Below are 27,986 nucleotides of genomic sequence, written 5' to 3'. Positions count from 1 at the left end.
TCAGGCTGGCCAAGTTCACTTTGGGGAATTTTTTGACGGTAGGGTTTTTAGCTAGTTAGTAAGTGTAGGTTCCCTCAAAGTAAGCAGAGACCTTTAGTCCAGCAGTTTGACATTGCTTTTGTCACTTAATCTTGGGGTTGATGAGGTGGTTTTGTTCAGTTGTTATTGTAGAATAAATTCTTCTGCTGTAGAAGCCAGCCTAGTCTAGACTTCTCTAATCAAAGGATGTCTCACCATGTTGACATATGCAGGAAATAGTACTTCCTGTAACCTGAGCCCCGCTGTCCAGGGCAGAAACCCTTGGGCTTTGGCTTCAGCCCTGGGCAATGGGGCTTGAGCTTTGGTTTCAGCCCAGGGCCCCAACAAGTCTAAGGCAGCACTGGCGACCCTATTAAAGTGGGGTCGCGACCCACTTTGGGGTCCCGACACACAGTTTGAGAACTGCTTCTCTAGGAGCTGTCTGTAGAACTGCTGATGCAAACTTTCATGAAGTCTCTTAAGAAATTCTGTGCAGCTCCCTTTTCAACAACAGTTGCATGTTTGTATTTTGTTTGCACTTACAGTTTTGCTACCCCACCTCATACTAGGTGAACTTCGTTTTCTTTGCTTGGTAGCAAAGTCATGTTCTAGCTGTCCTTATGTCAAAGCGTTCCCATTGATTTGAAATAGAATGCTCCTCAAAACTGCTTGAGTAAATGTCACTTCAACCTGTACCTGAGCTTTGTCTTCTTTCTCCCATTTATTACATGTGCAGAGGATGTCACAATGGTCATCTGCCCTGGAATCGCTAATCACAGTGAGAAGCAGTACATCCGTACCTTTGTTGATTACGCCCAGAAAAATGGTTATAGATGTGCTGTCTTGAATCATCTGGGAGCTCTGCCAAATATTGAGCTCACTTCTCCACGCATGTTCACATATGGTAAGTACTCCTCAGCTTTTCTAACTCATTTTCTAGAAGTTAATTGGTTTCTGAGGGTCCCCAAAGTTAGGCAAACTAGTCTTGGCTTCTCTTAGTTGAGGGGGAGAGAGAGTACACACTGAAGAGCAGTTGTGGCTGCCATAATTGCTTAAACTGGTCTGGAAAGATATTAAAAGGCAGGTGACTGAAGGGAGAAGAAGAGTGCAGGATCTCATGTTCAAGGTACAGCAGGTTATCCTAGGAAGGCATTCTCCTTGAGAGGTCTTGGAAAATGTCATGTAACATGGTGAGCTGCCTAGGAAGGTCAGATGCCTTTGGGTAGCCTGATATATCCCCATCCTGGGAAGAAAGATGGAAGAAATAGGGTACTGGCCCCTGGATGAAAAACGAATGCCAAGGAAAGCTCAGGTAATTTTGTGTCTTGCTGAATAAGTGACAGTACCAAGCTGGCTTGAATTTCATGGGCCTGCATTTTGGGTGTGGGGAAACGTTTCCGCTTTCTCACACTAAGGTAACACGGGGCTTATCAGCATCTCTCCAGTGCTGAAGTGCCAGCTATCCTGGGCTACAATCGCTGATTGTAGTTCAAACCCATGCTTAGACAGGTACAGCTATTTTAATTCTTAGTTGCTCATCTGTAACATGATCTCTCAAGAATGGAAGCATCTCCTAAGATTGGTTACCCAGGAATGCCGTGCAGGCAATTCAGTAACATTCATTGCCTCGGCCTAGCTCGTATGGCATGGGCTCCTTGTCTTGCCTCAGTTTTCTTTTGTACCCTTTTTATTGCGAACATTTGGTATGGTGGGAGTGAATGGAAATGCTCCATACATAGTGCTAGAGTGGAGGGTTATTAGTTTGTCTAAAACCCCTGTATCAGATTTCATTTTAGGTTGGTATTTAGCATGCAGACTTCTAGTCCGTGAGTGGTTTTTGTTTTATTTAAATTAGAAATAAACTGCAATATTCTTGAGCTTCCTGGCTGCTGCTTACTTGCTGAGCTAGTAATACCGCATTACCAGTATTAAACTTTAGAGATCTTCAAGGCCATAAAGTATGGAAAATGCTATAGAAAAACTAGACTAACTTTGGGGAGTAACAGATACTTGGGAGCTGCTGTTAAGAGAATTCAGTTCCCTCACCTTTCACCTGGGGAACCAGTCAAACCAGTGCTGTATGGATTGAGGTTGAGGTTTTCCTAGAGTATTGCAGTGTCTAAACACCCCACCAGGAGTCTGCATGTGGGCCAAGATTTTCAAAACTGACTAGTGGCTTTGAGTGTCTTGAATTTTGGCAGCCCAACTTGAGTCCTTCCAAGGGCCTAAGTCTTTCTTTCAATAAGTGTTGAGCACCTGCTCTCTGCAAATAAAGCCCCTTTGAGGTAGCAAGTCCTGTCTTCTTCCTCCTCCCAGCTACTAATCACTCTTGAAAATCTTGGCTGTGATCAGGCCAATTCTAATTTCAGGCCTAAGAATACCTCCTGAGCCTGGATTGGTCAGAATGGTGGCTAATAGCAGGAACATGAAGTGAAATGAAAATAGTAAACACATAACATTTAAATAGCTGGTATATTGTGTATATACATGGGCTCATTACAACTCCACCTAGCGGGGCTTACAAATCAAGGCCATATTCTTTAAACATGCAGTTCTATCTTCAGCTAGTGTCAAATCTGAGAAGCCTTAAAGGGAGTCTAGTCCAGGAGTTATCCAAAGCTTACTGAAGATAATGGCACTCTTTGCCTTGACCCCACTGGGTTTGAGCTCGGACCCAAGGGGATATTCTCTAGTGCAGCACTAGAAACGTGGCTCTTTACTTCTTCTTATAGTCGTGCAAAGGGCAAGGAATGCCCAGTATTTCCTCATGATGGTTCAGAAAAATAACTTCATTCAAAGAGTGCCCTGCAAAACAGTGAGTCAGGCAAGTCTAATAAACTCAGGAATGCAGACTTTCCTCTGACTACAAGCCAAACAGGCCAGCATCCTTGTAGGAATTCAGTGACAGCTAAAATATCCTTTGGGAAAAGGATAACCTTAAATCAGGGATCTGTTGAATTATTCATCCCATAGACCAGGCCTGACCTGTTGCTACTTGAGTTTAAAGTTTCTGAAGCTGTTGCTCACAGCCCGCAAGTCAAATGGTCAGAAATTATTTTGACTGCCAGCTTCTTCTAGAGGAAACCAGTGCAGCCCTGCATTTGTCATCCTGAGGAGAAACTGCTCATTAAGAATGTTAACACTGCAAAGTATTCTAAATCTGCTAAAACCAGACACAGCCCCAAAGCTTGCCAAGTTGAAAATAGCAGGTTCTTTGAAAATCCTAGCAAATTCTGAGCACTACAGTACACTTAGCTAGTCAAAACACTAACCTGATAATGTGTCAGAAATGACCATGCTGATTGGAGTGGAGCAGTATTAGGGCTTATCTACAAGGTGGGGTGAAGCACTCTATGGAAATGTGATTTACAAAGCACACTAATGTGTTGTGGATTAATTTGTTCATGTAGTCCCTGCTGGTGTGGACTGAAAGTTTCAAATAGCACTATGTAAAAGTGCACCAGCAGGGTCTATGTGGTGTAATGAATGGTGCACCATGTTAGTGTGCTTTAGAAATCACATCCCTGGAGAGTGCATTATTAGACGAGACCTTAGAGTTGGCATAAATGGATTTTAAATAAAAATTATTTGGACTTGCGTTGCAGGGCAGGCCTTGGGTTAGAACCGTAGTGCTGTGGCCCCCAGAGCAGTGAGGAGTTCTTCAGTTAAGCACAGCAGCTACTGAATTTACATTGGGTCAGATGTGTGGCATTTATTTTGAGGCTTGAGTCAGTGTTGGATTTCAGTTCCTCTTGTTGTTTGGGTTTCAGTTTTTAACTGCCTGGCCCACGGATGCAATGTCCTGATATATTCTGGTTTTGGCAGTGGCCTTCTTTCTCTGGAGAACTAGGAAGATGTTCCACTAGTTTTAAGAGGTACAAGGAGGAGATTTGTGAAGTATTCCTGGCTGTTTGATTAAAAAACAACCCTAACAAATGGTGTTTCAGAAGGGCACATGGAGGTGCTGCTCGAAACCCCCCTGAAGACAGGTGAAACTCTCTTAAATCCTGAGCAGCCCACAACAATCTGTTTCTAATGCACTTTAAGTGAGGCAGACCTGTTGGTTCTTACCAGCTTCTGTCTGATTCGTAATAAGGATCCTGGGCCTTTGCATGCCCACCCTTTAGCTAGCAGAATACCTGTTGCCTCACTTAGGCAGTGATTCGGGAGAGGAGCCAGCTCACCCCTGCACTTTACTGTAGGCCCTGGACTGCTATTTCTTCCTGTTAGAGCTTCTCTGTCCTCTAGCTCAGTTGTGCTACCACGAGAGCAGGGATTGGGAGCTCGTGATAAATACTAGGCTGAGTGCTGAGCTTGTTAGCCAGAGAGATCCATGCAGCTATGTCCCTTCCCTGAAACTGCAAAGAATTAAAAGGTCTAACAGGCTGTGGCTCTGCCTCAGAGTGAATCTATTCAAAATGGGGCATGTAGGACGAGTCTAAAGAGTATCTGTCACAGGGGGAAAATAGAGGAAAGTGTGAAGGAGGACGAGACAGAAAATGGGGAGAGGAGTTCTTCTGCTGTTTGGTCTCCATCAACTCAGTCTCGGTCACTGGCTATATCCCAGTAGGGCGTGATGGGAATATCCATAGAGCAACACAAGTTTACCTAAACACCCCATTCTAGGTTCTATCCAAGGATTCCAGTCTCAAAGCAAAGTGCCCAAGTGCTGGCTTCCCACTACCATTCTAGCTACAGATCTAGGTATCTGTTCTCTCTACCAAAGGTGGGCAGCACAACACATTGTATGTCTCCCAGCTCACTTCTATCTGAATATACCCAGAAGTGACCTGAAGAAGAGCTCCATGTAAGCTCGAAAGCTTGTCTCTCTCTCTCTCTCTCTCACCAACAGCAGTTGATCCAGTGAAAGATATTACCTCACCTACCTTGTCTCTTTAATACCCTGGGACCAACACAGCTACAACACTGCAGGTACCCAAAAGTGACTGTTGTAACGGCATCAGGAAGGCAGGCTGTAACAGATTCTGCATTCCATAGGTACTTGTCATGAGATCACCCCATGTACAGAGCACCCATAACAATACTTAGCACTCTTCAGCCACACCTTTCAAAATGCTGGCGAAAGGAAAGGCTGTATTTCACAAATAGGGCAGCTGAGGTAGAGATGAAGTGACTCGCTTAATGTTGATAAATAGTATAGTCAATTGTTTGACAACACTTTGGTTTGTTATGAAATATACGCAAGAAACCAAATAACAAATGTCAGGCAAGTTCATTGCTATAAGCCAATAATAATATAGTACAGGAAAATGGTCTCTGGAAATCTGTCTCAGGCCACATTCGCCTTATGCAGAAGGTATGCTCCCAAAGTTATGCATTTCAGCTGGTAGTATTTATAGGATGATTTTACAAGTTACATATTTCCTTACAAGTCATTAAAATTCGGCCCATCAGTTTGTCCCAGTTCCTTAACTTGTTGTTTTGTTCCTTTCTGTATCTTTGTTTTGGATACTAGAATGTCAGGTGCTGGTCCTTGAAGATATCTTCTAGGTTTGTACCAGGGTAGAACAATCATACACAGTAGAACCTCAGAGTTATGAACTGACCAGTCAACCACACACCTCATTTGGAACTCAAAGTACACAATCTGGCAACAGCAGAGACCAAAAAAAATAAATAAATAAAAAGCAAATACAGTACAGTTCTGTGTTTAAGTATAAACTACTAAAAAAAAAAAAAAATAAAAGGAAAGCAGCATTTTTCCTCTTCATAGTAAAGTTTCACAGCTGTATTAAGTCACTGTTCAGTTGTAAACTTTTGAAAGAACAACCATGAGGTTTTGTTCAGAGTTACAAACTTTTCAGTTACGAACAACCTCCATTCTGTCTTCTTCCTTTGGGATATTCCAATACTTACCTATGAGAATAACTCCCTACCTGTTACTATGGTAAAATACTCCTATGTCCTAATCCTGACAGCTTTCCTATCTACTTTAGCCAAAGTAAGCTTTGGCTAATGCAAGGTGTTATGGGATATGTAGCATAAGTGAACAGGATTATAGTAAAGGTATAGGCCAGTTTAGGCTATATAACTGCTGTATTACTGTGCTTAATGTATACTAGTATATATGGTGCAGATAACACATTCTTAATGAGTTTTAGACACGTGTGCTATCCAGCCTATATTGGTCGTCACTTGTGGTCACAGCAGGTGAGTAGCAGAGCCCAAAACAAAAACGCAGGTCTCCTGACTCCCAATCCTGTGTGCTAATCACGAGATCAGCCTTCACCTTAAATAAAGGACTGTGTCTCAAATGTAGAATATATATATTGGGACTAGAACACATGTTGTCTGAGCTTTGTTGAAGTCAGCCTCTCCCTCCCCATTTGGAAATAATTAAATGAAGTTTGAATTTGGACATGACCGTGGGGGATGGGCAGATGGTTAGTGATCAAAATGTGGCATTTGAAAGACTCTTTAATCTGGTATTGAAGATTCCTCCAGCTGCTGAGGATGATGTCACAGTCACTCCAGACTGCAGCAGACAGGTCATTCTTCCTGGAGAGCAACATATGTGAACTTGAGCACAAATGCTACTCTCTGCGGGCACTCTCCTGTCTGAATCCAAAGGGGAATGTATGCTCTGGTGGCAGTGCTAAAGCAGCCATTCTTCACAAATCATTAAAGGATACTGTTCCTGAAAACTGGAAGCTCTTCTGTTCAACTAGCAAATGGGGAAGTAATATTCTTGGATCTGTAGGATAGGACAAGACTTATGGCCCATCCATAAATACTATTAGCAAATATCTCCATGGCCAGAGATGGGACACTAGAGCGGGAGGACGCCTGAGTTACTACAGAGAATTCTTTCCCAGGTGTGTATCTGGTGGGTCTTGCCTATGTGCTCAGCGTCTAACTGGTCACCATATTTGAGTTGGGAAGGAATTTGCCTCCAGGGTCAGATTGGCAGAGACCCTGAGGTTGTTTTTTCTGTTTTGGTCAGTTGCTGGTTTGAACTAGAATACAGTAGAACCTCAGAGTTATGAACACCAGAATTACGAACTGACCTGTCAACCACACGCCTCATTGGGAACTGGCAGTACGCAATCAGGCAGCGGCAGAGACCAAAAAAAAATAAAGGCAAATACAGTACAGTATTGTGTTTAAATGTAAACTACTAAAAAAAGGGGGAAAGCAACATTTTTCTTCTGCATAGTAAAGTTTCAAAGCTGTATTTAGTCAATGTTCAGTTGTAAACTTTTGAAAGAACCATAACATTTTGTTCAGAGTTACGAACAATCTCCATTCCCGAGGTGTTCGTAACTCTGAGGTTCTACTGTAAATGGATCTCTGTAACTTCAAATCTCTAAATTAAGATTTGAAGACTTCAGTCATTCATCCAGATATTATGGGCTTAGTAGAGGAGTGGGTGGGTCAGGCTCTGTGGCCTGCAATGTGCAGGAGGTAAGCCTAGATGATCATGATGGTCCCTTTTTACCTTAAAGCCCATGAGTCTGAGAACTTTCTGTAGCAAGTGTTCGAGTGTATGTTCTAAACCTTAAGGCTTGAGTCCGAAGAGAGCTCCGTCTTCTAGATAAATACACTTGAGTTCAGGAAAATTAAATCTTTTGGGGGGATAGACGTAGGACACCTCTTATCAAAGCATCATTTTGTGTCCTGTCTTGTTGGAATATTGAACAAGCAACTCAATCTATCTGCTCCGTTAGGTACAACTCCAGAGTTATTGGTCATAGTCCCATAAGATTTTTAGTTATGTGACAAGCTTGTAACTTCCATCTTCTAAGTGATGTCTCTATCTTCAGTGGAAGGAAAGGAGATGATCCTTTCCTTCATTCAGATCTAATCAAGTACAAAATGAATTCAGTCTTGCTATTTCTGAAATGCTGGGTATAGCAAGATGCCCTACTCCAAACACAGTACTAGCTGAAACTGACCTTGGGATCCTTTGTGCTGAAAGGTTTCCTAGTGGGGTTAGTCTGTTCCCCTGCATTATGGGTAGCATCTAGGGCTGTTTCTGTCTATATGGGAAAACTTCTACAGTGACATGTTGGCCTCCATGCCCTGCACTTTGGCATGAATCTAGGTGGACAGTTGCACCCTCATACGATAGCGTGCTAAAGTATTGTATGTTCCCCAGCATGTGTGTTGCAAGGATGCTCCACCCAGCTGCTCTCTGGTACAGTCGTGCACATTACTTCTAAAGAAGTAGTGAAGTCTCTGACCAGCAGCATAACTGAGCTTGAGGTAACCAGGATTCCTCTACCCTCTGGAGAGTTTCTCTTCTGAAACCAGTGTTGGAAGGCACACAAACTTCTAGTATACTTGCTGTAGCTGCTTGAAAGCTGGAGAGGGGTCTAGCACTCAGTTTAAAACATTACTTTGAACTTGGCCTTTCTCACAGGTTGCACCTGGGAATTTGGAGCCATGGTTAACTACATCAAGAAGACCTTCCCTCTGACCCAGCTGGTTGTGGTGGGCTTCAGCCTGGGTGGCAACATTGTGTGCAAGTACCTAGGAGAGACCCAGGCCAACCAGGAGAGAGTGCTGTGCTGCGTCAGTGTTTGCCAAGGATACAGCGCGCTAAGGTAAGTCCACACGGCTTCCTGTGGAAGTACAGTGCTGGCAGCTGGGACACAAGCTGCTCCCTGCCCTGCCAGCGTGCATCACCCTGACCTCTACAGGTGATATACTCTGGACTCACTAAATGCTGCCTTTACCTTCTGTGGAGAGAGACTTGACCTCTCCGCCTTCCAGTCTCTCCTGGAGTGACCCATCAGCCAGATGGCTTGGGCTGTATGGTTGTTTATTGAGGAGACTCCAGGTTCACTAGCAACAACATTTCTGACTAGCCTGACCAATAGGAGCAGCAAGTATCTTGGGATTCATAATGGTCCCTTCTGGCTTTAATCTGTGATTTAGTCAGACTGGCAAAACAAGATGTGGTCTTCCAAATGGAAGCTTTAAGAGCTCCACCTGGTGTTAATAGTAATGTACTACAAGCCCAAGTTTAGACTGAGAGTGGGTGACGGTGAACGACAGCACAAAGTTATGGGCTAAAATGGCATCTCCGTGACCATTCAGTGTTTGTCTCATAATTGGGAACCAAGCACTGGGCAAGAGTCAATTTTGCTGGTCAGAGCCGCTCCACTGGAGAGAACACTAAACTCACATTTGCTTAGTGATTCCTGGCCCCACAAAGACTGCCAGAACTGACTCTTGCCCTCTGTGCCAGTTACCATGGCCTTCTAGTACAGAGCTCCTCTAGTAATGCAGTGTTCTCTGGAAGCTGGTAAGATTTCTCTTGTCACACAGTAAGACGAATAATTACTGACTCTGTCTCCATCTCGGCGGGAGGAGGATGAGCAACAGTGATCTTGCTGCTGCAAAAATGACTGTTCCCTACACTAAAGGATCAGTATAGCAAAGAGAACTTCAGCCCAGCCAAGAAACCTCGATACTTTGGGTTCACTACTCTGACTGCATGCATAATAATGCTGGTTTTGGTTAGGAAATAGTTACCTCAGTATTCAACCAAGTTTAGGGAAGAGTGCTCATGCAGTTAAACCCCTGTTTTTAACCTTGGGCTGCAGAAGCTTTTTAACAGTATTAAAACATTGCCCAAAGCTGGAATACAGCAATTTAAACAAATGACCAATTCATATTGGTCATACCTGGTGTGAGTCTCAGACTTCAGGTCATACCTGGTGTGAGTCCTAAGAAAGTGTGGGGCCTCCTATAAATGTTTACCCGCTTCCTAGTCCGAAAGGATTTCAGTGTGCTAGGGAGATGTCTGGAGTGTTGTGTGGGTTCAAGACCAGAAGATCAGTGCTCTTGGTTTACTTTGATGGCAGCAGCATAGCTGTGGAGGCTGGCTGTATAAAGGGCTTGCAAGTGCTGTTTTGCGCTCTAGTCCTTCCTTTTTTTGTCTATTAAAATGCATGCTAAATTTCCATACTTGAAGCCAAAACACCTGCTCAGAGTAGCTCTGTTCCCTGTGTGCTGGTGTTAGTAATATTCCCCTGAAGCTCTGGCAGATTGGCAGTCTACGACAGGACCTGTTAGCATGATATTGGACTCTGAGTTGTTTCATTGTGAAGTAACATCTGTTTCCTCGAGTGCTCCTTGCAATGCAGAAAACTAGCTGCTTGTTGAGCTCATGACTCCCTCTGCTGGCCGAGCTTGTTTTAGCAAATCTACGTTTATAGAACTTCTGTGCATTACTGTTCTTTTGGCAAGAGGGCTTTTCAAATAAGTCTCCCTACCTAACCTCCCTTGCTGTTTTTAAATGTTCATTAGCCACATAGCTGGTTGAAAGAGGGCTATTAAGAAAACTCCCTTAGAAGGAAGGTAGGGTGTGTGTTTGTATTGGGACACATGTCCATAGACCATTTCAGTCACTAGTGAACAGTATGTGGGTATGGGAGGGTGCAAAACGCCTCCAGTCTTAACTGCTAAGCATTACTCTCCCCCAGACCTGACCTAATTGGCCTCTTACATCAAGTCTGTATGTAAGCCCTGAGTACTCATGGTATAGATGGCTGGTCAGTCTAGATGGAGATCCCTTTCTTTTGTTGTACTGCCTCTAAGACAAATTCTAAGGCAGTTGGTTGATAGTAGAGAGAGACCGAGGTAAGACAAGGTAAAGGAGATTTGGGCTCTGTTGGGAAAGCCATTCAGATGTTGGGTGCTGCAGGGCAGGCTCTCCAGGGTTTCAACGGTGAGAAGAGGCTGCAGAGAGGAAAGTAGATAAAGGCCTTGTTTTCATCAGTTAACTTACATGGGGGAATTCAACCCCTAAGGCTAAAAGATGACATGCTTCTCTATTATGAAATCTCTGATATCTGTGTAGGCTTGGTTCTGCTGTTGAGTTTGCTCTCGACAACGTGGCCTTGCTTCTTGACCATGTGGAATGTGACATTCAGTGTGAGCTGTAGGCTGTGGCATTCCCATGCCCATGAAACCTGCACAGATCATTAAATACAGGAAATTGTTTCATTTTGCTCTCTGCTCAGGCTCTTTATAGCATAAGGCCTGCTGTCCAAAGCAGCAACTATGGAAAAGTGTGATAGCTCTAACAATTAACGTGGATTTAAATGACCTTAAAGATTGAGTTGCCTGCAAAGAGTTTTCCAATGAAATGTTGTCTCTCTTTCCACAAGTATATGGCAGATATATCCTGGCTAGACATGGAGATAAGGAAGTCTTGAGGCTAAATCCCATTCTTGCATTAAGCCCTGGTGTGTATTGTGCCATGAACAAATGTAGCTTATTCATTAACTCACTCTCTGCTAGGGATTTTATAGCCTTTGGCTTGAACCTAGGAAGTCCTGATAAAGCCCTCTGTTCTATTAGTTCCCATGGTGTTAATGTTTAAACTCCTGAAGTAGTCCGTATTGAACCTCACCCCAACCATTCTTGGATTGCTAAGTAAATAAGAGGGACTGTATATTTCTTCATTACTCTGTAACGGGGTTCACAGTAATAGAAATAACTTGCTTATGACCCTTGCGTAGCAAAGGGAAACATTTGGTTCCGGAAGAGCTCACATAATTTGGCTGACGTTAATAATTCTGTGTGACTGGCAATATGTTAATTTAGTAAGCTATGAAATGGAGTTCTGACCAGTCAGTACAGTTACAGGGACACCAGTTCAGAATGTAGCCATTTCAGGTACTTCATTTATCCCTGTGTCCTCCAGCCAATTTTTGTGGGTTGTGGAGGTCGACTTCCTATTTTAAACACTTCACAACCTTGTTGCAGCGCAGAAGAGCTGCACAAACAAGCAAAACTGACCTACAGAGGAAACATCCGAACTTGACAGTGCATAAAGTACTATGAAATGCAGTACCTAACAAAATAGTGAAACATTAAATCTCTTTCCTGCGTACTCTTCATATGTCATGGTTGTTACAAGGTAGGTAGATTGGCTAAATGCAAAGTCTGACTTAAGTTGAGTGTCCCTTTAAACCTCTTCACATCAATGTCTAAAGCTGCCCTGAGATGCAGGATGCTTCAGTGATGGTATAGTAGGTGACTAGCTGTTGCCTAGTGAGTCTGTGTAAACATCTCTTCTGACATTTACCAAATTCTTTCATCAGAGATTAAGCCAATTCCTATCGGGAGATTAAGCCTTTGGTGGGAAAGCCTATTTACATAACACCTTGTTATAGTGGCCTGGAGACCTGGTTTATTGCTCTGTTCCACCAAGATGTACACAGTTACTACCTGCTTTGATTTGTTGACTTATGCTTGTGTTTAGGGCACAGGAAACCTTCATGCAGTGGGATCAGTGTCGGAGGTTTTATAACTTCCTCATGGCAGACAACATGAAGAAAATCATCCTCTCTCACAGGTACAGTAGTAGGGTGTCTGCTCTGAATATTTACGTGGGCCAGCCAGCTTCAGCTGCAATAGCAGCACTGAATTAATGTGCAGTTCCATAGGGGATCATCCAAAGGGTAAAATTTAAATTAGAGCTAATCCATACCTAGAAATCTATGAATAAGTTTCAGCTTCCTAGAATGGGAGGATTTTTGCGAATGAAAGGGGAAGGGAAGCTTGCCCCAGCATCTCATTCATTCTTTGTCCTGCCTGTCAGTATAGGCTCCCATATAGTGTGTGTGTGGGGGGTTCCTTTTCATACATCCTGAGCCTGGCTGCTTATTTCTGCCTTCCAAGGAAGCTCATTGACTGAGCAAATGCAAAATGAGAAGTGCAGTGTTGGTCTGTATTCGCCAGCAGCCTTCCTTCCCTGCTAGATACACTGCTGGTGTCTGTCTGCCAAGGTATTTTGCATGTGTTTCCCTTTCAGCCAGAGACCACCTTATGCTCAAGGACGTGAGGGAGCACCTCTCTGTTGTGCTCTGCCACATACCTGAGCAGAGAGGTAGGATTGCTCTTGATATTAGCTTAGGAGTCATAGCATAGGGGTGTTGCCCTTTCAAACGCAATAGCCTGAGTTACAAAACCTAAAAATGCACAGCTAGAAGGAATGCTCCCACGTATTGCTGAAACCTATGTGCTCTCCTTACTCCCATGCCTTTACTGTGGGTGAGCAATAGGTCAGATTGAATGACTAACTCTTATTGGTAGCCCACTCAAATTCATGTTCGTTTCCCCCTGGCCCACTACCACAGCCAAAACTGCTTTGGATACTGATTGGGACATGTTGCCTTCATATGTAGATATCTCCTTGGCTTATTTAAGATGCCCAGAGACACTTGGGAGGTGGGAGAAAATTAAAAAAGCTAACTTATTCATGCCCATTTCAGTTGGCAGAGTTGAAATCTTGTAAGGAAAACTGTCATGTTCCATGCAGTGTGGAGAATCTTTCTGGAGGGAAGGAAACTCTTATCTGTGTGTACAGTGTGTGGGGATCCATATAATTCACCCCAGATAGCCAAATATTTTGACAACTTGACAAAACTCAAAATATATGAAGGGCTGTAATCTCCCCATTAAATGGGTACTCAGTATCGTAACCAGGAGAAACCTGATGCAGGCTTAAAGGAGGTTTTGTTATCAAAATATTTTGCTTCCATAATAGATCTCTTATGCTCTAGGGCAAGTCCCCAAAACAAACTCCATCTCCACCCTATAGCTGCCTCTTAAAGGGGATAGAAATCCTGCAAGCCTCCTGCTATCTACAGCTTGCAGTCTTTTTTGTTCTGGGGTCTATATGTTTCCTACTTGCCAGAGTAGAGTTTTGCTCTTGTGAAATAACACGTCCTCTCTTGGGTGTAATCTCTGACTAGGACAATGTCCTCAGTGAATAGCTTTCTGTTAAGGTAATGTCCCAAATCACTTTCTCTGTATGAACTAACATTGTCTCCACACTGGTGAGGCAATAGTACCAGATGGGGAAAGAGGTGCTACACCCATGATCTCTAGCGCTGTTACCAGAGCCACCCACGTCTTTGGTAAGAAGCCAAAGGACTCTGCCTTTAACTGAAAAAGCCTTTGCTCCAAACACCCCTAGTCCCTGGATATGCTTTGAAAAGTCCTCTCTTTATGCGTCTCTCAAATGCAGTTCTTCCATGTAGCAGAAAAGCATCTTTTGTCCCAGAGAGGGCCGTTAAGTTCTCAACTTACCTCCCTGTGCAGTCAGGCCAAAACTAACAAGCTATGCTCATGCATAAGTAAATCCTCACGGATGAGGGCTATAGTCCTCATTTGCTCGTATCAGCAATGGCAGATGCAAGCTTCTCTGGGTTGTCTGAGCAGAACAGGGCCTAGCTGCTTTTGTGTGATTACTGTATTTTCTGCTGCTGTGTGTTTCAGGCAAGTCCTGTTTGGAGATAGCGTTAAGCAGCCCCAAACCCTGGTCGACTCGGACCTGAGCAGACTCTACACAGCAACATCCCTCATGCAGATCGATGACACCATCATGAGGTATGACGGGAAGCATTTGCTGTAGCCCATCTTTTCTAATTTTCACTGATGTTGCCCTATTACTTACTTACTTGCTGCTAGGTGGGTAGAAAGCTCCTGAAATTTGCTACCATGAGCAACTTTGTTAAAATGTTGACTAACCCCCCAGTCTTTGCCAGCTTCTGATCCAGCGTTTGACAAGCTCTCTGCTACTTTCTTTTGTAAGAATCAAGCATCCAAAGCTGCAGTCAGGGACAGAGTCCCATTTTCCTGGGTGCAGTACAAAACCCAGGAAGACCGTCCCTGCCTAAAAGAGTCTAGAAGGATGAGAACCGGTGGGGCCTGAGCCATAAAGTGGTTGGGGAGGTGGTAGGCCCATGTTGGCTCCTACCAAATTATATTTAACCCTTGTGTTACATTCGATTGTGCATTTAAAACACACATACACCTCCTACCTTTACCACCTGCCTGTTCTCATTTTAGCAGACCTTATGGTTGGCTTATTTTAAACCTTGCTGCATTAATAGAGGTGACTTCAGCTCTTCGCTTTTATTGTTTAATATTAAACACCAGCCTTTTCTTGCCTCTTGCTTTTTAAGTATTCTAGCACTAATTCAGTCTATTTTCCAATGGCTTCATATTCTCCTTCTCCAGAGTCTCCCTTAAGACCAGGCACTGGCATCCACTTGCAAACACTGTAGCCACAAAATAATCACCCAAAGTCAACAGGTGGTAAAGCCAGCAGAGCTGCTAAGGGACTGAAGGTGTTTCCCTCTGCTGCTCCTGGGGAGACCTGGGCTTTGTAAGCTGCTCCCAAGCGAAGGGGATTCCTGTCCTATGTGCCCAGCAGGAAGTGAGGTCACAGAGATCCTGCTACCCTGTAGTCTTTCTGGAATGCGGCAGGGAAGGAGCAGGTCTCCCTAGTTGGGGCCTGCAGCTTAGCTGTGGCTTTTATGAAGTGAGAAGGAGGTAGTGGGATTGAATTGGACTCCAGCAGAAAAATGAGTATTTACCTTCTTCAGAAGTCTTATAACTGCCATGAGTTTCAGCTCCTAGGATGGGCCCTTCAGCAACTGCATTTTAAGGGTTCATAAGTAGCTGAAGATGAGATCCAGCAAGGCGTTTTGAGTAGGCCTACTAAAAGGGAGTTGTTAACGTAACCAACCTTAATCACTCCTCCAGTCCTCTCTCTGTCAAGATTGCAGATAACCAGGAAGGATGCTTTGCAAGACCCTAGGTGTGGCTAGGCTTTCTCATCCACGTCCTGCTCAACAGACACAAGTTAATGGTGTTTAATTTGCCATCTGTCATGCCTCTGGCTTGCTACTGTGCCGCAGTTGCTCTGCTCTCTCTCAGTGCTTTGGGGAACGGTTCACTCAGTTGGCAGGTTCTGTGCTGCCCCCTCCCCCCACTGGTCATGCTCTTGCGAAGAACTCTTTGGCAGAAGAGAATGCAGCATTTCATCTGTTGTGCTGTGTTGACGTTGGGAATTTACACTGAGATGGGCCTGAACAGATGGTCTCTATTAAACCACTGGAAGGAGGTCACACTGGGCAGCTCATGGCTTCTGCCGATGAAGTGGACTAATTCAAAAATGGCAGTTGCTCAATACTGAGAGTACGTGTTCTTGCCTTACAGTTCTTTGTTGTTGTTTTTTCCTCAGGAAGTTTCATGGTTACAGTTCCCTGAAAGAATATTATGAAAAGGAGAGTTGTCTGCATTACTTACACAGGGTGAGCTACCACGGTGGAGGTGGTTGTTATGCTTTCATTTTGCTCTTGGGAATGAAGAGGAATGTTCATTGGTTTCTGCATCACTGGTACCTAGATGTCATATCTCATTACTCCACAAGGTGTACAGTATGTCAGGGCTTGGAGTTCTAAGGAATCTAATGAGAGTTAAGCACCAAAATCCCATTGACATTCAGTGAGTTAAGTGCCCAACTCCTTTAAGCTTCTTTGAGAATCCTAGCCCTGATCTTCATCTGGGACTTCACTGTTGCTCCCCTCAAACCAAAGGCTGTCTTGGAAACCAAGAGGCATCTGTTTTACCCCAAATTCAGGCCTTCTAGCTTATATTACATGAAGCCAAATTGTGAGCCCCTCAGCGTAGAATTCTGTATTGGTGGTAGCAACACAGTGTTCTGAGCACAAAGCCAAACCTAGAGTTAAGCCCTCTTAAAGATATCAAATTAGTATCACTCTGATCTATACAATTCCAGAAACTTTTAAAATAAATCATTCCACTTCGGAAAGAGGCTCAGACACTGCCTCTCCGGTCAGATGATCAGACGTTGCACAGACCCAGGGCTGCGGAGGCAAAGCTGGGAAATGTACTAGTTATCCCCCTTAAGAGCCGCTGGATCAAAAGATAAAGGTGAATAGGCTACCAGAGCTCAGTAAAGCATTAGGGCTTCAAATATCCAAAAGTAAGTTTCTCCATTAGCTGCCTGTTGCACCGAATGTGTGGAGTAAGAGACTGAATCCTCTCAGCTAGCCCTTGGCAACTACTCAATTACTCCAGCTTCAGGCATTGGGTGAGGTTCTTTCTGTAGCCTTATACAAAGAGCATGTTGTAGTCCAACCTCTGTCCCAAAGGCAAGGGGGTGACAGTTACCAGGAAAGGGTGTCAGAGGAAAGTGCTCAGTTTGGCAGTATTTTTTTATGATGGCAGAATCCTATCATGATCATGGCTGACATCTGATCCTCTGATGTCAGCCTCTAATCAAAGACCATGCTTGGGCTGCATGCCACTCTGGCCTGCTTAAGCATCTCTCATCAACGACTGCAGGGAGCCTAGGGAAATTACATTCTTCATATCTCTTGCCCAAACCAACAAGCACAACTGAAGTTTTACTATTATTCTGTCTCTGCCGGTTTGTGATTGTCCCGTCTCGGATTTCAGCAGTGCATTCCCTTGGGTGCTGTACGTCCCCTTCGGAAGCCAGAGACAAATGTACATTTGATGACCATCTGCCTGGCAGTGATAGCTTAGATTCTCCATTCCAAAAGGAGAATGCAAATGCTCTCAAGTATTGGCCACACTAGATGTGTGCGGAATGCTATATGGATCCCGAGTACCAGTCATAAAGAAACTACCCCCAGTGTCACTGTCTGGAACTGCTCTGTTGGCAGGGTGTTACTGGTGATTGCCCTGTCATACCCAGCTTGTCCTTTAGGCAGTTCAGTTGAACCATACCAAATACTGCAGAGCAGCCCAGCAGTGACAGTCCACCTGGCATCGTTTTGATTGTGTGTGTTGTTACATTCCTGATTGTTGCTGCAGGTGTAGGTTCATCACAAGATGTGGCACTCAGTTGTGGATTCATAGGCGGGTTGTGAGTAGATGCCTTTTGTTGTTAAGAGAATTGAGTTCAAACCAGGAATCTATAACTCACTCGTTCTCCATTTGTTTCCTTTTCCTTCTTTCATGTTGCAGATCTATGTTCCCCTCATGCTGGTTAATGCTGCTGATGACCCTCTGGTACATGACAGTCTGTTATCGATCCCAAGAGCTCTGTCAGGTGAGTTGAATGCATTGCCAAAATTGACTATTGCTTTTGGATTCCCCCTTCATCACATTGTGAATTAACATGTATAGCAAGGTCTGAATGCAGACTACCATAATCTGGGGGATGTGTACTGTGCAACCTAAACTGCTTTTTAAACCACGATTCACTGAGGAGATTCCCAATTTTATTTTGGTAGAACCTAACTAAATACTGTTCAGCTGGCTGTGTAGCCCAAGGGAACTATCAGATTGTTTTCCCAAGAAATGCACGTTCTTGCTACCTCACTGGTGTTAATGTCAGGAAGCAAAATTGGAAATGGTTTAGCTTTAGATTAAATAGTCTCTGCTTTGCAGTGAACTGCTTCCTCACATCTTGGCTCCCCACACAGAATCAGTAAAGCAACAGGGCAAAACCCAGAAGGCTTTGCTAATAGTTCCTATGATGGTGTCTAACTGTTCAGGGCTAAAATTAACCATCACCTGGGGCAGCAAGTGTAGCACAGTGAAAGTGTCCTGCTTTGTGGCTGTGTGATCTCCCTCCATCTGTTGCTGGGGTCCCAATGAGACTTGGAATGAGAGATCCCAAGAGATCTATTTGCTGTTCCTTGGCCATGAAGAAGGCAAATGACCCTTCAAAGCCTTGGAATGGAAAAGAAAGAGCTAGTTCATGTCTCACTATTGAACAGAGCACATGTCCTAAAGGAGAACAGCAGGGCTTCTTGTTCCAGCACCAATAGCTATAAGGAGAAAACCTAGTCATAAGTGGTGCCCTGAATGAATTATGCCGTGAAGCAGCAGCCAGCAGAAGTGCAGCCAGAGTTCTGCAGTGTGGCCTAAAGCCCTTTTCATATGGGACTGTGCAGCCCATGGAGCCTATAGGTACCAGCCTGCAACACGCCTGAGTCAAAATGGAGCACTGCACGTTGGGACTGCTGGGCTTTATGGGTTGCACATCAGTCCCAGCCTGCAGTGCTTTACCTCAGCTGAAGCGGTTTGCTGGTATTGAGAGCACTGCAGGCTGGTACTTGTCTCCATGAACTTCCCAGCTATATGAAACGGGAGGGCTGCTGTAATATGTTCAATTAATTCAAATCCGTTGTGGCTCTTGTCAGCAAAAAGCTTGCATTCCTCTGCTGTGAAGCAAGTGTGTGTGCTTGCAAAGCCTCCACTGCCCAGATGGAGCACAGACACACCCTAACACATCACGGTGGGTACCATTGTCTGGGATGTTGCAGAGTTCTGCTGTTTAGTTTTTGCAGTTGGCTTCTGAAATCTCATGCTCTTTCTCTTTTAACCTTGCAGAAAAACAGGAGAATGTCATGTTTGTGCTACCACTGCATGGAGGCCACCTAGGCTTTTTTGAGGGGGCTGTACTCTTTCCTGAACCCCTCACTTGGATGGATAAGCTTGTAGTGCAGTACACAAATGCCATCTGCCAGTGGGAGAGGAATAAGTCTCAGTGCTCAGATACAGAGCAAGCGGCGTCTGGCCAGGAGTAACTGCCTCAAAGAGTCTCTCCAATTTGCTTCACTATATTTCCCCCTTCTGGAACTCTGAATTCCCTCACCTGCTGTTTCAGGTTTCCATCCTCTTTGTGACATCCTGGGCCTGGGGTTTGGCCACAATGTTTCCTTCTGAAAAGGAGCTACAACAGAGGGTAATAACTGGTTTTGAGCATATTTGTGTCTCCTTTTGGTTTGCAGTGCACTGCTGCATTTGAAGAACTGGCTTGCTGCTTTGGGTTGCTGGTTAGGGCTTGCTGCAGGATTCTCACACTAATGTGATGGCCTACTTAGAAAGTAGAAGTTCCAGTACTGCTGACCATCAGGTTATTCTTCCACTGGTCAAGACTCTTCACGGAGTTGCAGAACTTGTTTAGCTGTGGATGAATTGTGCTGGGAGTTCAGTTCCTCCTGTCTGGTCATATCTCTCCTAACACTGGGAGAACCCTGTATCAATCAATAGAAACCAGCAGTTCAGTCTGTAAGCCCCTTGGATGTGGCTTGCAGACAGGGTGAAACCCTTGGTGCAAGGCTGAAGCTGTACTTGTCACTCATCTGACAAGGACCTCTTGCCTTTTCTGGCAGTGCCCATACCAGGATTTAGCTGGGTTAGAAAACACTGAGCAACTTGTCAGAGCTTCAGCTGTCTTGAGGGTGGCAGTGCATTCTGATACTTCTGCATTTCTTTTCTGCTGGGCCTCTGTGTATAGATGAGTTTCACATTGGTCATTCTGTTGGATTTCCTGCTATGTAAACGTTCTCACACCAAGACAAAACAGATAGCCTTCTTGTGATACTTGCCTTTTTTTAATGTAAAGAGTTTTATTTTGTCACTGTATTTTTTTGTGTTTTAACCCAGGCCTTTTTGAAACGGGTTCTGGTAAATGCATTGGAACCACTGATTATCAATCTATGGGGTATATCCAATTTGTGAGAGTATTTCACAGAGAATTAATACACTGTTTCTTAAGGAGTGTCGGGGGGGAGGACATGTCAATATCAATTCTTGCTTCTTCTCTCCCCTTCTTGTATGTGCCAGGGTAGAATGTTCCAAAATCTCTCCCCTGAACTTTCAAAGCAATGAATGGTTTTGTTTTTCAGCCACATGACTTGCCTAGGAGTTGACGGGAACTGGATGTCTCTAGCCCTGCATAGCTTAAATGTTTATCTCTGTATGACTAACTGCTTCCACAGTTATTAGGATCTGGTAAGGCTGTCTATGTCCAGCTGGGCATTAGAGCCCTTCTGGCTCATTAAGTCTTTTCCCCACCCAGGATATCCAAGATCAACTTCAGTTAATGCACAAGGTGAAGTGTGGCAATTTGAAAGTCACTTGCATACCTCCCTCATCTAGGGGCTGATACTGCACTGTTGCCTAGAGGGCTCTTTTAAGATAAACACCCTAGAAGAAAAGCTCCCCCATGACAATCAAGGACCTTAATATAAAAATAGAAACAGTCTGTTGAGACAGTGGAACTTTGTGGTCAAACTTTGCTTTACTTTCAATTCCTTCAATATCATCATCTCATTACTCTGTCCTTGTAACTCCTTTCATCATCCATTTACTTCATCTCTGTTCCTGTCACACTTCCCACACCAATTAGCACTTTATTGCTTTAGCCCTGGTTTTGCGTTCTAGGCACTTTAGTTGAAGCTTAAGGGTAAAAACACCCTGCTGAATTTCAGTCCTGTAACACTAGTGGAATAAGCTTCCTGGGCCACACGATCTCTGAATTTCAGTAGATTGGAGAGATTTTTGTTTAATAAAGCAATAATTAACTACTGTAGCAAAGGTGCATTATCATATCAGGAAACACACTCCTTCGGTTTGCCTTAGGCCAGCTGCCTTGGCCTGTTTTAACAAACTGTGGTAACCTGTGCATTGTCTTGTTTAGAGAGAGAATTCAGGTTCTGCTGTTGTAGAAGTAGAAGAAATGACCAAGCAAAGTCATGGCAAGATTTGGCCGCTCTTGTGGCTGGCTTAAAAGATGTTTCAGGGCATCAGTTAGCAAGGGCATCCTTAGTTGGTTTTTGCGTCTGTCTTTGGGCTCATCCTCTTGTCCATAACTCATCCACAAATCACCAGACTAATCATACAGGGCATTCTGACTTTGGCTCTGTCCTCGCTGAAGTAGCTGTTGTTCTAAATTATGTCCTATGAATTATTTATACCATCTCTCGCTCTTTTAGAAGTTGAATGTAAGCCACTCTTATTTATACACGTTGACATAGATACATGATATAAATGTGTGGGGATGTGGCTCTTTATCTACAATGGGTTTGAACTTCAGAAGTGCTTAAACTCTATAGCCAGCTCTGTAGTTGCTGTTCGTAGGTCACTGGCTAGCCAAGAGACCAGATTGCCCTTCCCACAGTAAGGAGTTCCCTCTACAGATCACCGGGTGCATTCATTCCTCTAAACCCAGCTTAGCTGCAAGTAGGAGTCGTCGTCACTCCCAGGGGAACAGAAGTCATCCTTAGCACCCATCAAACTGTTGAGGCTTCAAAGAGCAGGCAAAACCCAGGTTACATGTTGATGTATTTGAAGCGAGAAATGTTTTTGCTGTTTCCCAAATAGTTGCTTTTTAAACAAAAATAACCTAAATTGTTTTCTCTAATAAAATTATGAACTCTACCCCTTTCCAGTGTAGCTGAGCCCTGAGTTTTCAGCAGTGCTAAACTAAGCCCAGTTATGTAACTCTTCCAACTTTTCTGTAAACGAGTTGTTTGCAGAGTATCAGTTCTCTGAAAGTAAGTGCTGAAGGCTTCCTTCCCCGATAGTGACTTGTAACCATTTTCTGACAGAAATCAAAGGGATCGTTGCTTTGGAGAGGCTTGTTTTGGGTGTTCAATGTCTTTGGCAGCTCTTTAGCTGCTGAGCTCAGGGATTCCATTACCATACACCTAAGTGTTGTAGAACCTGCCTGAAGGGGAGCTCTGTCTCCTTGGATTCAGTGAGGGAGGCTTTGACTTAGAAAGGCTTTGCTCCATGCTGTTAGTAAGATGATGGCATTTTGGTCTTCTGTTTCCTAAGGCGTGAGGAAGAATGGTGTTGTCTTCATCTCTTCAAACACAGAGAGATAGTCTACTGTAACTAATTGATCTTATTGTGGCAGATGACCAGTCAGTCAGTGACTTCTGTTCTTGCTGAGTACTAAACATAACTCTTCCCCAAATGAAAAGCACATCTGGGGGAATTCCCAAACCAATGGGAGTTGCTGCTTGTCCAGTCAAACTGGGCAGGCAGACAGGCAGAGATTCTGCTGTTGGAGAAGCCCAAAGGAGCAGATTTCACTGGGAAAATTCCAGTTCTTTCTTTCACCATTGTTGGCAGCTGAACTTTGCCATCCCCTCTTTCTTTGTGAGCTCATCCTAACTGCAGTGATTCCAAAAGAGAGACACCACATTTCTGTAGAAAGTAAAGCCCCTCCCAGGGTTAGACGGGATGCTACTGTGGAAGATCTCTAAGACTTAAGGAAACTGTTCATGATCAGCATCCATTCCTCTTCAGAGGTAGCACCAGGCAAGAACTCTTCCCTGTCCTGCTCCCTATAGAGATTTCCATAACACTTACTTTTCCACTACTTCTCTATCTGTCCATACATAGATGCACTACCCTTAGTCTGAGACTTCAGGAGCACTTAGCATCCCTGACGTTCTGGTGCAGTTGCTCGGGGTGGGGGATGGAAATGGACCTAAGACTTGGCACTCTTGTCACAAGAGTTCTTGCACCACCATCTGTATTCTCTAAAGCACTTGAAGCAGTTGTGCTTGTGTCTGGGGTATGATAAATGTTAGGAGGTGTGGAAGTTAGCTACTCTAGTTTTGGGAGAAAGGGAAGGAGTTGCTTAAGGCTTTTGCCATGGGCTTGAAGGGTCTCATTTGAGTTTTGAGACTTAAGTTCATCCCAACAAGATTTTTGTAGCTAGAAATGTTTAATAAAAACTCCTTCGCCAGTGTGACTTGCTGTGGCTTTGAATGCATGGACCAGGGACCAGTGATGTAAAATTTTAAGAGCTTCCCAGTCTGACTGGAAGCCATATCTTGCAGATCATTTCTTCTGCCTTCCCTCTAGCTAAAAATCTGCACAACATATGACTGTATTAAGGCTTCTGGAGAGGGGACTTCTGTATTAAACCCTATATCTGGAGGAGACAGTGCACACTGCCATAAGAGGGTCTGCCACTGTACATCAGTCCTAATTTGCTGTCCCCCACGCACTATGCTAGCAGTGATAGTGTGATGTGGGCATATGTGTGCCAGGGACCTTGTTGAGATCATCTTCATAATACCATATGACCGAGATCAGGTTTGAGCTCTTACCTTTTAGAGGTGAAAGTCATGAGTGTGCATTCCAGGCCTATAGAGACTTTTTCTGTTCCACAACAAGCACCTTCCAAAACAACCACACTAGCCATAGCAAGCATCCAAAGTGTAAGCTTCTGAATACATCCTGAAATAGCCTGATAATGCAAATGGAACACTGCAGCTCTTCTGTTTAGATCTGCTGTGTGAGATGGGAGCTAACAAGTGGATTTTCCGTATTGATGGTTTCAGATTGAGCAATGGCGGTAGAATGGAATAAAATTCACTAGGGCTCAGCTAACTAGCACTTAGTACCATAAATTTATGCACCCCATCATTGGATATCATTGGCACTTAACAGCAAATCACCAGAAAGGGTCTCTCCTAGTCAGGTTGCAACCAATTCTCCCTGAACGATTATACTGGTCCAGTCTTCCTTCCACTGCTACCAGGGTGTCTGCAGAGATTTGAATTTTGCAGGTGAGCAGCTGGGACCTGTTCTAAGACTAGAGATTGAGGAACTTGTTGTCTTTACATCAGACCTCCCAGAATCTTTAATAGCCAGTTTCTAATGTTCTCCTTTTGAAGCAGTTGACAGGATTTCCAGATGAGTCTGAACCTGTTGCAGCTGCATTGTGAAGGCACTTGAAAGTCTCCGCAGTCTCCTCCTCAGCACTTCTTGACACTGATTCTTGTTTTTTGAGAAGTATTTGTTTTGGATTGTGAGCATTATTAAAACATAGAGTACTGATGTCTCTCAGAACTTGCCTTTAGCCAGCTACTTTTTCTTCATCCATCCTAGTTCCGTCAAGCTTCGTAGAGGACAACCCTTCAGACACCTAGTGCCTTGCCCCTCGTTCCTGCCACTTCTTTCTCAACATAGCTGCATCTTTCGGTAACACATAGCTGCAGTTCTGCTGCTTGTCACTGTTCTCATGCAGAAAGCAAACACCCGACTTTCCTTCTTTGGAGTCAAAGCTAAAAGCAGCCTGTCTATGGGTGAAATGTCACTGAATGACAGGTGTGTACAGAGCTAAGAAAGAACCTTGGGTTTGGGCAGCCTAAAATTACCTATAGTGTATGTCTTAGGGCTTAAAATTATAACTAAATAAGCAGTAGATAATTTTACAACTGACTTCTGCCTATAGAAGTGGGGACTGACTCTCACAGCTATTGACTAAAATGTAAACTTGTTTCCTTTCTAAAATCCAAAAGATCCCATGTTCTAATGAGCTAACTTCCTCCGTCCACTAGCTTGTTGGCTCTGTAGTGTACAGCAGGAGATGGGCTGTCTCCTTATCCGATACATCAGGAGTGGCATTTGGAGGGTCTATTGCCAAATGTAGTGACACTGGTCACTGGGGAGCAATACAAGGAACCTCCTGGAAATGTTGTGCCTATCTGGGGTTTATTGGTGGTTGTAAATCTCCTTTACAAGAAGCTTAGAAAGGGACCCTGCCTGTGACACTAACTAATCGGAAGGCCGTATGTGTGCATTGCTTTGGTCTTGAGTCAGACACCATGTGTCCTTCCATTGGCAGGTCTGTGTGTTTGGGTGGCGTGCAGTAGCCATAGTGACTCAGAATAGCCATGTTTACTGCAGGGGTCCAAATTCTAGGCAGAAAGCAAATTGCTCTTGGTAGGAGTTCTTTTTTTTTAAAAGGCTATTCAGAACAGAGGTTAGGGTACACCAAAGAGCCTACGAAGGGGTGCCTTGATTGATGCTGGGATCCATGCCCCCTCTTCTGCAAGACATGCTCCTGCTGCTGTGTCCACTCTGTCTCTATCTGGACTTGTTTTCTTCTTTTGGCTGAGGGGGCTGAGGCATGCTGGCACCAGAGCGGAGATCAAATTATCTGGTGTTAATCATCTGGGTTGGGTTGGAAGGGTTGGGTTATCAAGAACTGTACTGTAGTTCATTTGAACATTTGAATCCTTTTAAAAATGTGTTGGTTGGTTAAATCCAAGGGCACAATCACTGTATTAAAGGGCAGCATTTACCACACTGGGGCTGTAAGAGGAGACAACCTTTTCTGAACAAGGCTCCTTCAAGAAGAGTCCCACTCTGCTTCCTCTGTGCGTAGGCTTGTTTTCTCTTCTCACTGCTAACTTCAAGCAGCCTGGTTAGTTCTAACCCTCTTGGGGAGCATCCAGGTTTCTTGAGTCCCATAGTTGGCTGTATAAGTAGGGGCATATACAGCAGTTGTTTTATGTGACTGGCAAGCTTTTGCAGTGCATGTCTTGTCATGCAGAGAACACAGCTACGATCAGAGGAGACAGCACATCATATCAGAGTGATCAGTAGCAGCATGTTTTACCAGAGTGCTAAACGTTCTGGTGGTAGCTGCCAACTGGGAGTCCTAAGAAACATGGCTGATGGGCCAGATTTAGTTCAAAAATGACTATTAAGTCCAAGTAACGTTCTCCCAAAACAGCTGTTCAGCGATTTGTCTTTAGCCCCAGAGGTTGGTTCACTACAAACCTGTGTTTCTGTTCATTAAGAAAGCACAATTTTTCAAGAAAAGCCCTTTCCCTTTCTCCCAGGTGTCCCCAAGCAGAGGGGGGTATTCCCTTCAGGAAGCCAGATCTGTACCTGTGCACTCTTTGATTTCTGCCAATGCAGCTGCCTTAGTGGAGTGGTTTGAGTGTAACTTTCTTGATGTCTTTGAACTCTTGCTGTTCAACCGAAATAAAAAAAAAAAAAAAATTATGGGAAATTTTGCTTCCGAATAGATTCTCTGGAATCATCACTTCCACATTCCTGATCCTTTTAACTTTAAATGCTGCCCAGAAAAGGTTGTGTTTGTATAATGAGACCTTCCCCCAGCTGCCAGGTTCTGAGTCAGATTCTTGGGAGCTGCCAGCTCCTGGGGAGAAGATTTGCAACTAGCAATGCAATTTTTCTATATCTGCTGACATTTACCTTTTAAAAAATTATAAAATGTGTCCTTGATATTTTTTTTCTTGTGTTTATTTTTTTTGTTCTTTATTCTGTGTGATGTTAATTGAGGTCATTGCAAAACAATGTAATTTTGTTATCTTTGATTCAATTGAATTTCTTTACTTAAAAAAAAATAAAAATAAAGGACTTTCTGAGTTCAGGTTTTGTGTGGTAGCTGTGTATGTAAAAGTTGCTCTTTATTAATGGGTTCATCTCCCCTGAATTCATTTTCCTTTGCTTTGGGAGACCCAACAGCAATACCCTCTGCCCATGAAATGGTGTAAAGTTAGGGGCTTTTCTGAAAGGGGTTACATCTTGTTCAAGATGGTATCCATAGCCTGATAAGGGCTCTTTGGAAATCCACCATTAAATAATGAGATGTGGAGAGTGGAGCCAAGTGCTTTGGAGTAGGGTAGAATCCTGTGTCTCCTTAGCATGTGTGTGAATTGCTGTGAAGTGGAACACTTCAGACAGTCTTCAAGATAAGTATCGGATCCACAGATGCCTCAATTCTGTTCTAAACTATTACTTTCCTTCCTCTCCCTACACCTCTCAGATGGTGTCTGGTGTCCATGGACATTCTAACTGTCCTTACAAAACTCTGAATTCCAGACTGATCCGTGCTCTAGGAGGGTACCACCTTGCCATACGGAAATGACTATATTGGAGCAGACCAGCAGTTTGCCTAATCAGATATCTGGTTTCTAACAGCAGCCAGCGGTAGAATTCCAACAATGTCTGGTTTCATTAAATTGCTGGGGTGGGGTAGGGCAGTATGTTCCTACACATTCCTGTTGGTTTGTTGTCTTATGTCCTGATTCAAGCCTTTAATCATTTTTGCTGCCCATCTCTGTACCTTTTTTTTTTCCCTGCTGAATTTTTAGATGAAGTGACCAGAACAAAATACAGAATTGCAGAGGGAGGTAATGATTTCATGCACTGCTACTGCTTTGGGGAAGTACCTTGTCCTGGGAAGTTGTCATGTGGGGTTTCATTAGCAACTGATGCTTGAAGTGAGCGGTGCATTTGGGAACTCTGGCAATGGGCAAGGTGGTATCTTTCAGACCATGTTCATCTCAAACTGCAAAGCTACTGGGTCCAGAGCAAGGGGCCTGGCTCAGGTCTGAAAAAGCTGCAGTGCAGAGAAGGCTCCTGCTGCAAGGTGGCAGTGCTCTGTCAACCTGCCACTTGAAAGGGATTGCAGGCAGATGAAATCAGGTAGGTCAACAGTCCTGCCTATTGAAAGGCCCTGGACTGCTGTCTCTCTACAGCCAAGCAGCCCTCCTGAGGGTTAGAACCTCTCAGTCAAAAGCAGCTACTTGCACCCTCATCCCTATCAGTCTGTTGGAGCGCACCCT

General features: G+C 44.0%; 1 protein-coding gene across 3 annotated transcripts in view; it reads left to right on the top strand.

Annotated features, from left to right (window-relative positions):
- The window catches only part of ABHD2 (abhydrolase domain containing 2, acylglycerol lipase), an 88,395-nt gene that overhangs the window by 33,575 nt on the left and 26,834 nt on the right, over positions 1–27,986 (top strand). For 2 of the 3 annotated variants that reach the window (XM_077829002.1, XM_077829003.1), the window contains 7 exons: positions 755–922; positions 8,402–8,585; positions 12,260–12,352; positions 14,281–14,391; positions 16,034–16,103; positions 17,809–17,893; positions 19,183–26,788. In XM_077829002.1, the coding sequence (XP_077685128.1) occupies positions 755–922; positions 8,402–8,585; positions 12,260–12,352; positions 14,281–14,391; positions 16,034–16,103; positions 17,809–17,893; positions 19,183–19,379 (908 nt within the window). In that variant the 3' untranslated portion in view covers positions 19,380–26,788. Of the gene's footprint in view, positions 1–754; positions 923–8,401; positions 8,586–12,259; positions 12,353–14,280; positions 14,392–16,033; positions 16,104–17,808; positions 17,894–19,182; positions 26,789–27,986 lie in introns of those variants that run through there. The other variant, XM_077829004.1, reaches the window with a different exon arrangement.

The sequence above is a fragment of the Eretmochelys imbricata genome, chromosome 10 (genome assembly GCF_965152235.1).
Source record: "Eretmochelys imbricata isolate rEreImb1 chromosome 10, rEreImb1.hap1, whole genome shotgun sequence".
NCBI lineage: Eukaryota > Metazoa > Chordata > Testudines > Cheloniidae > Eretmochelys > Eretmochelys imbricata.
Note: the sequence above shows the minus strand (reverse complement) of the source record. Positions and strands in the feature narration are given on the sequence as shown.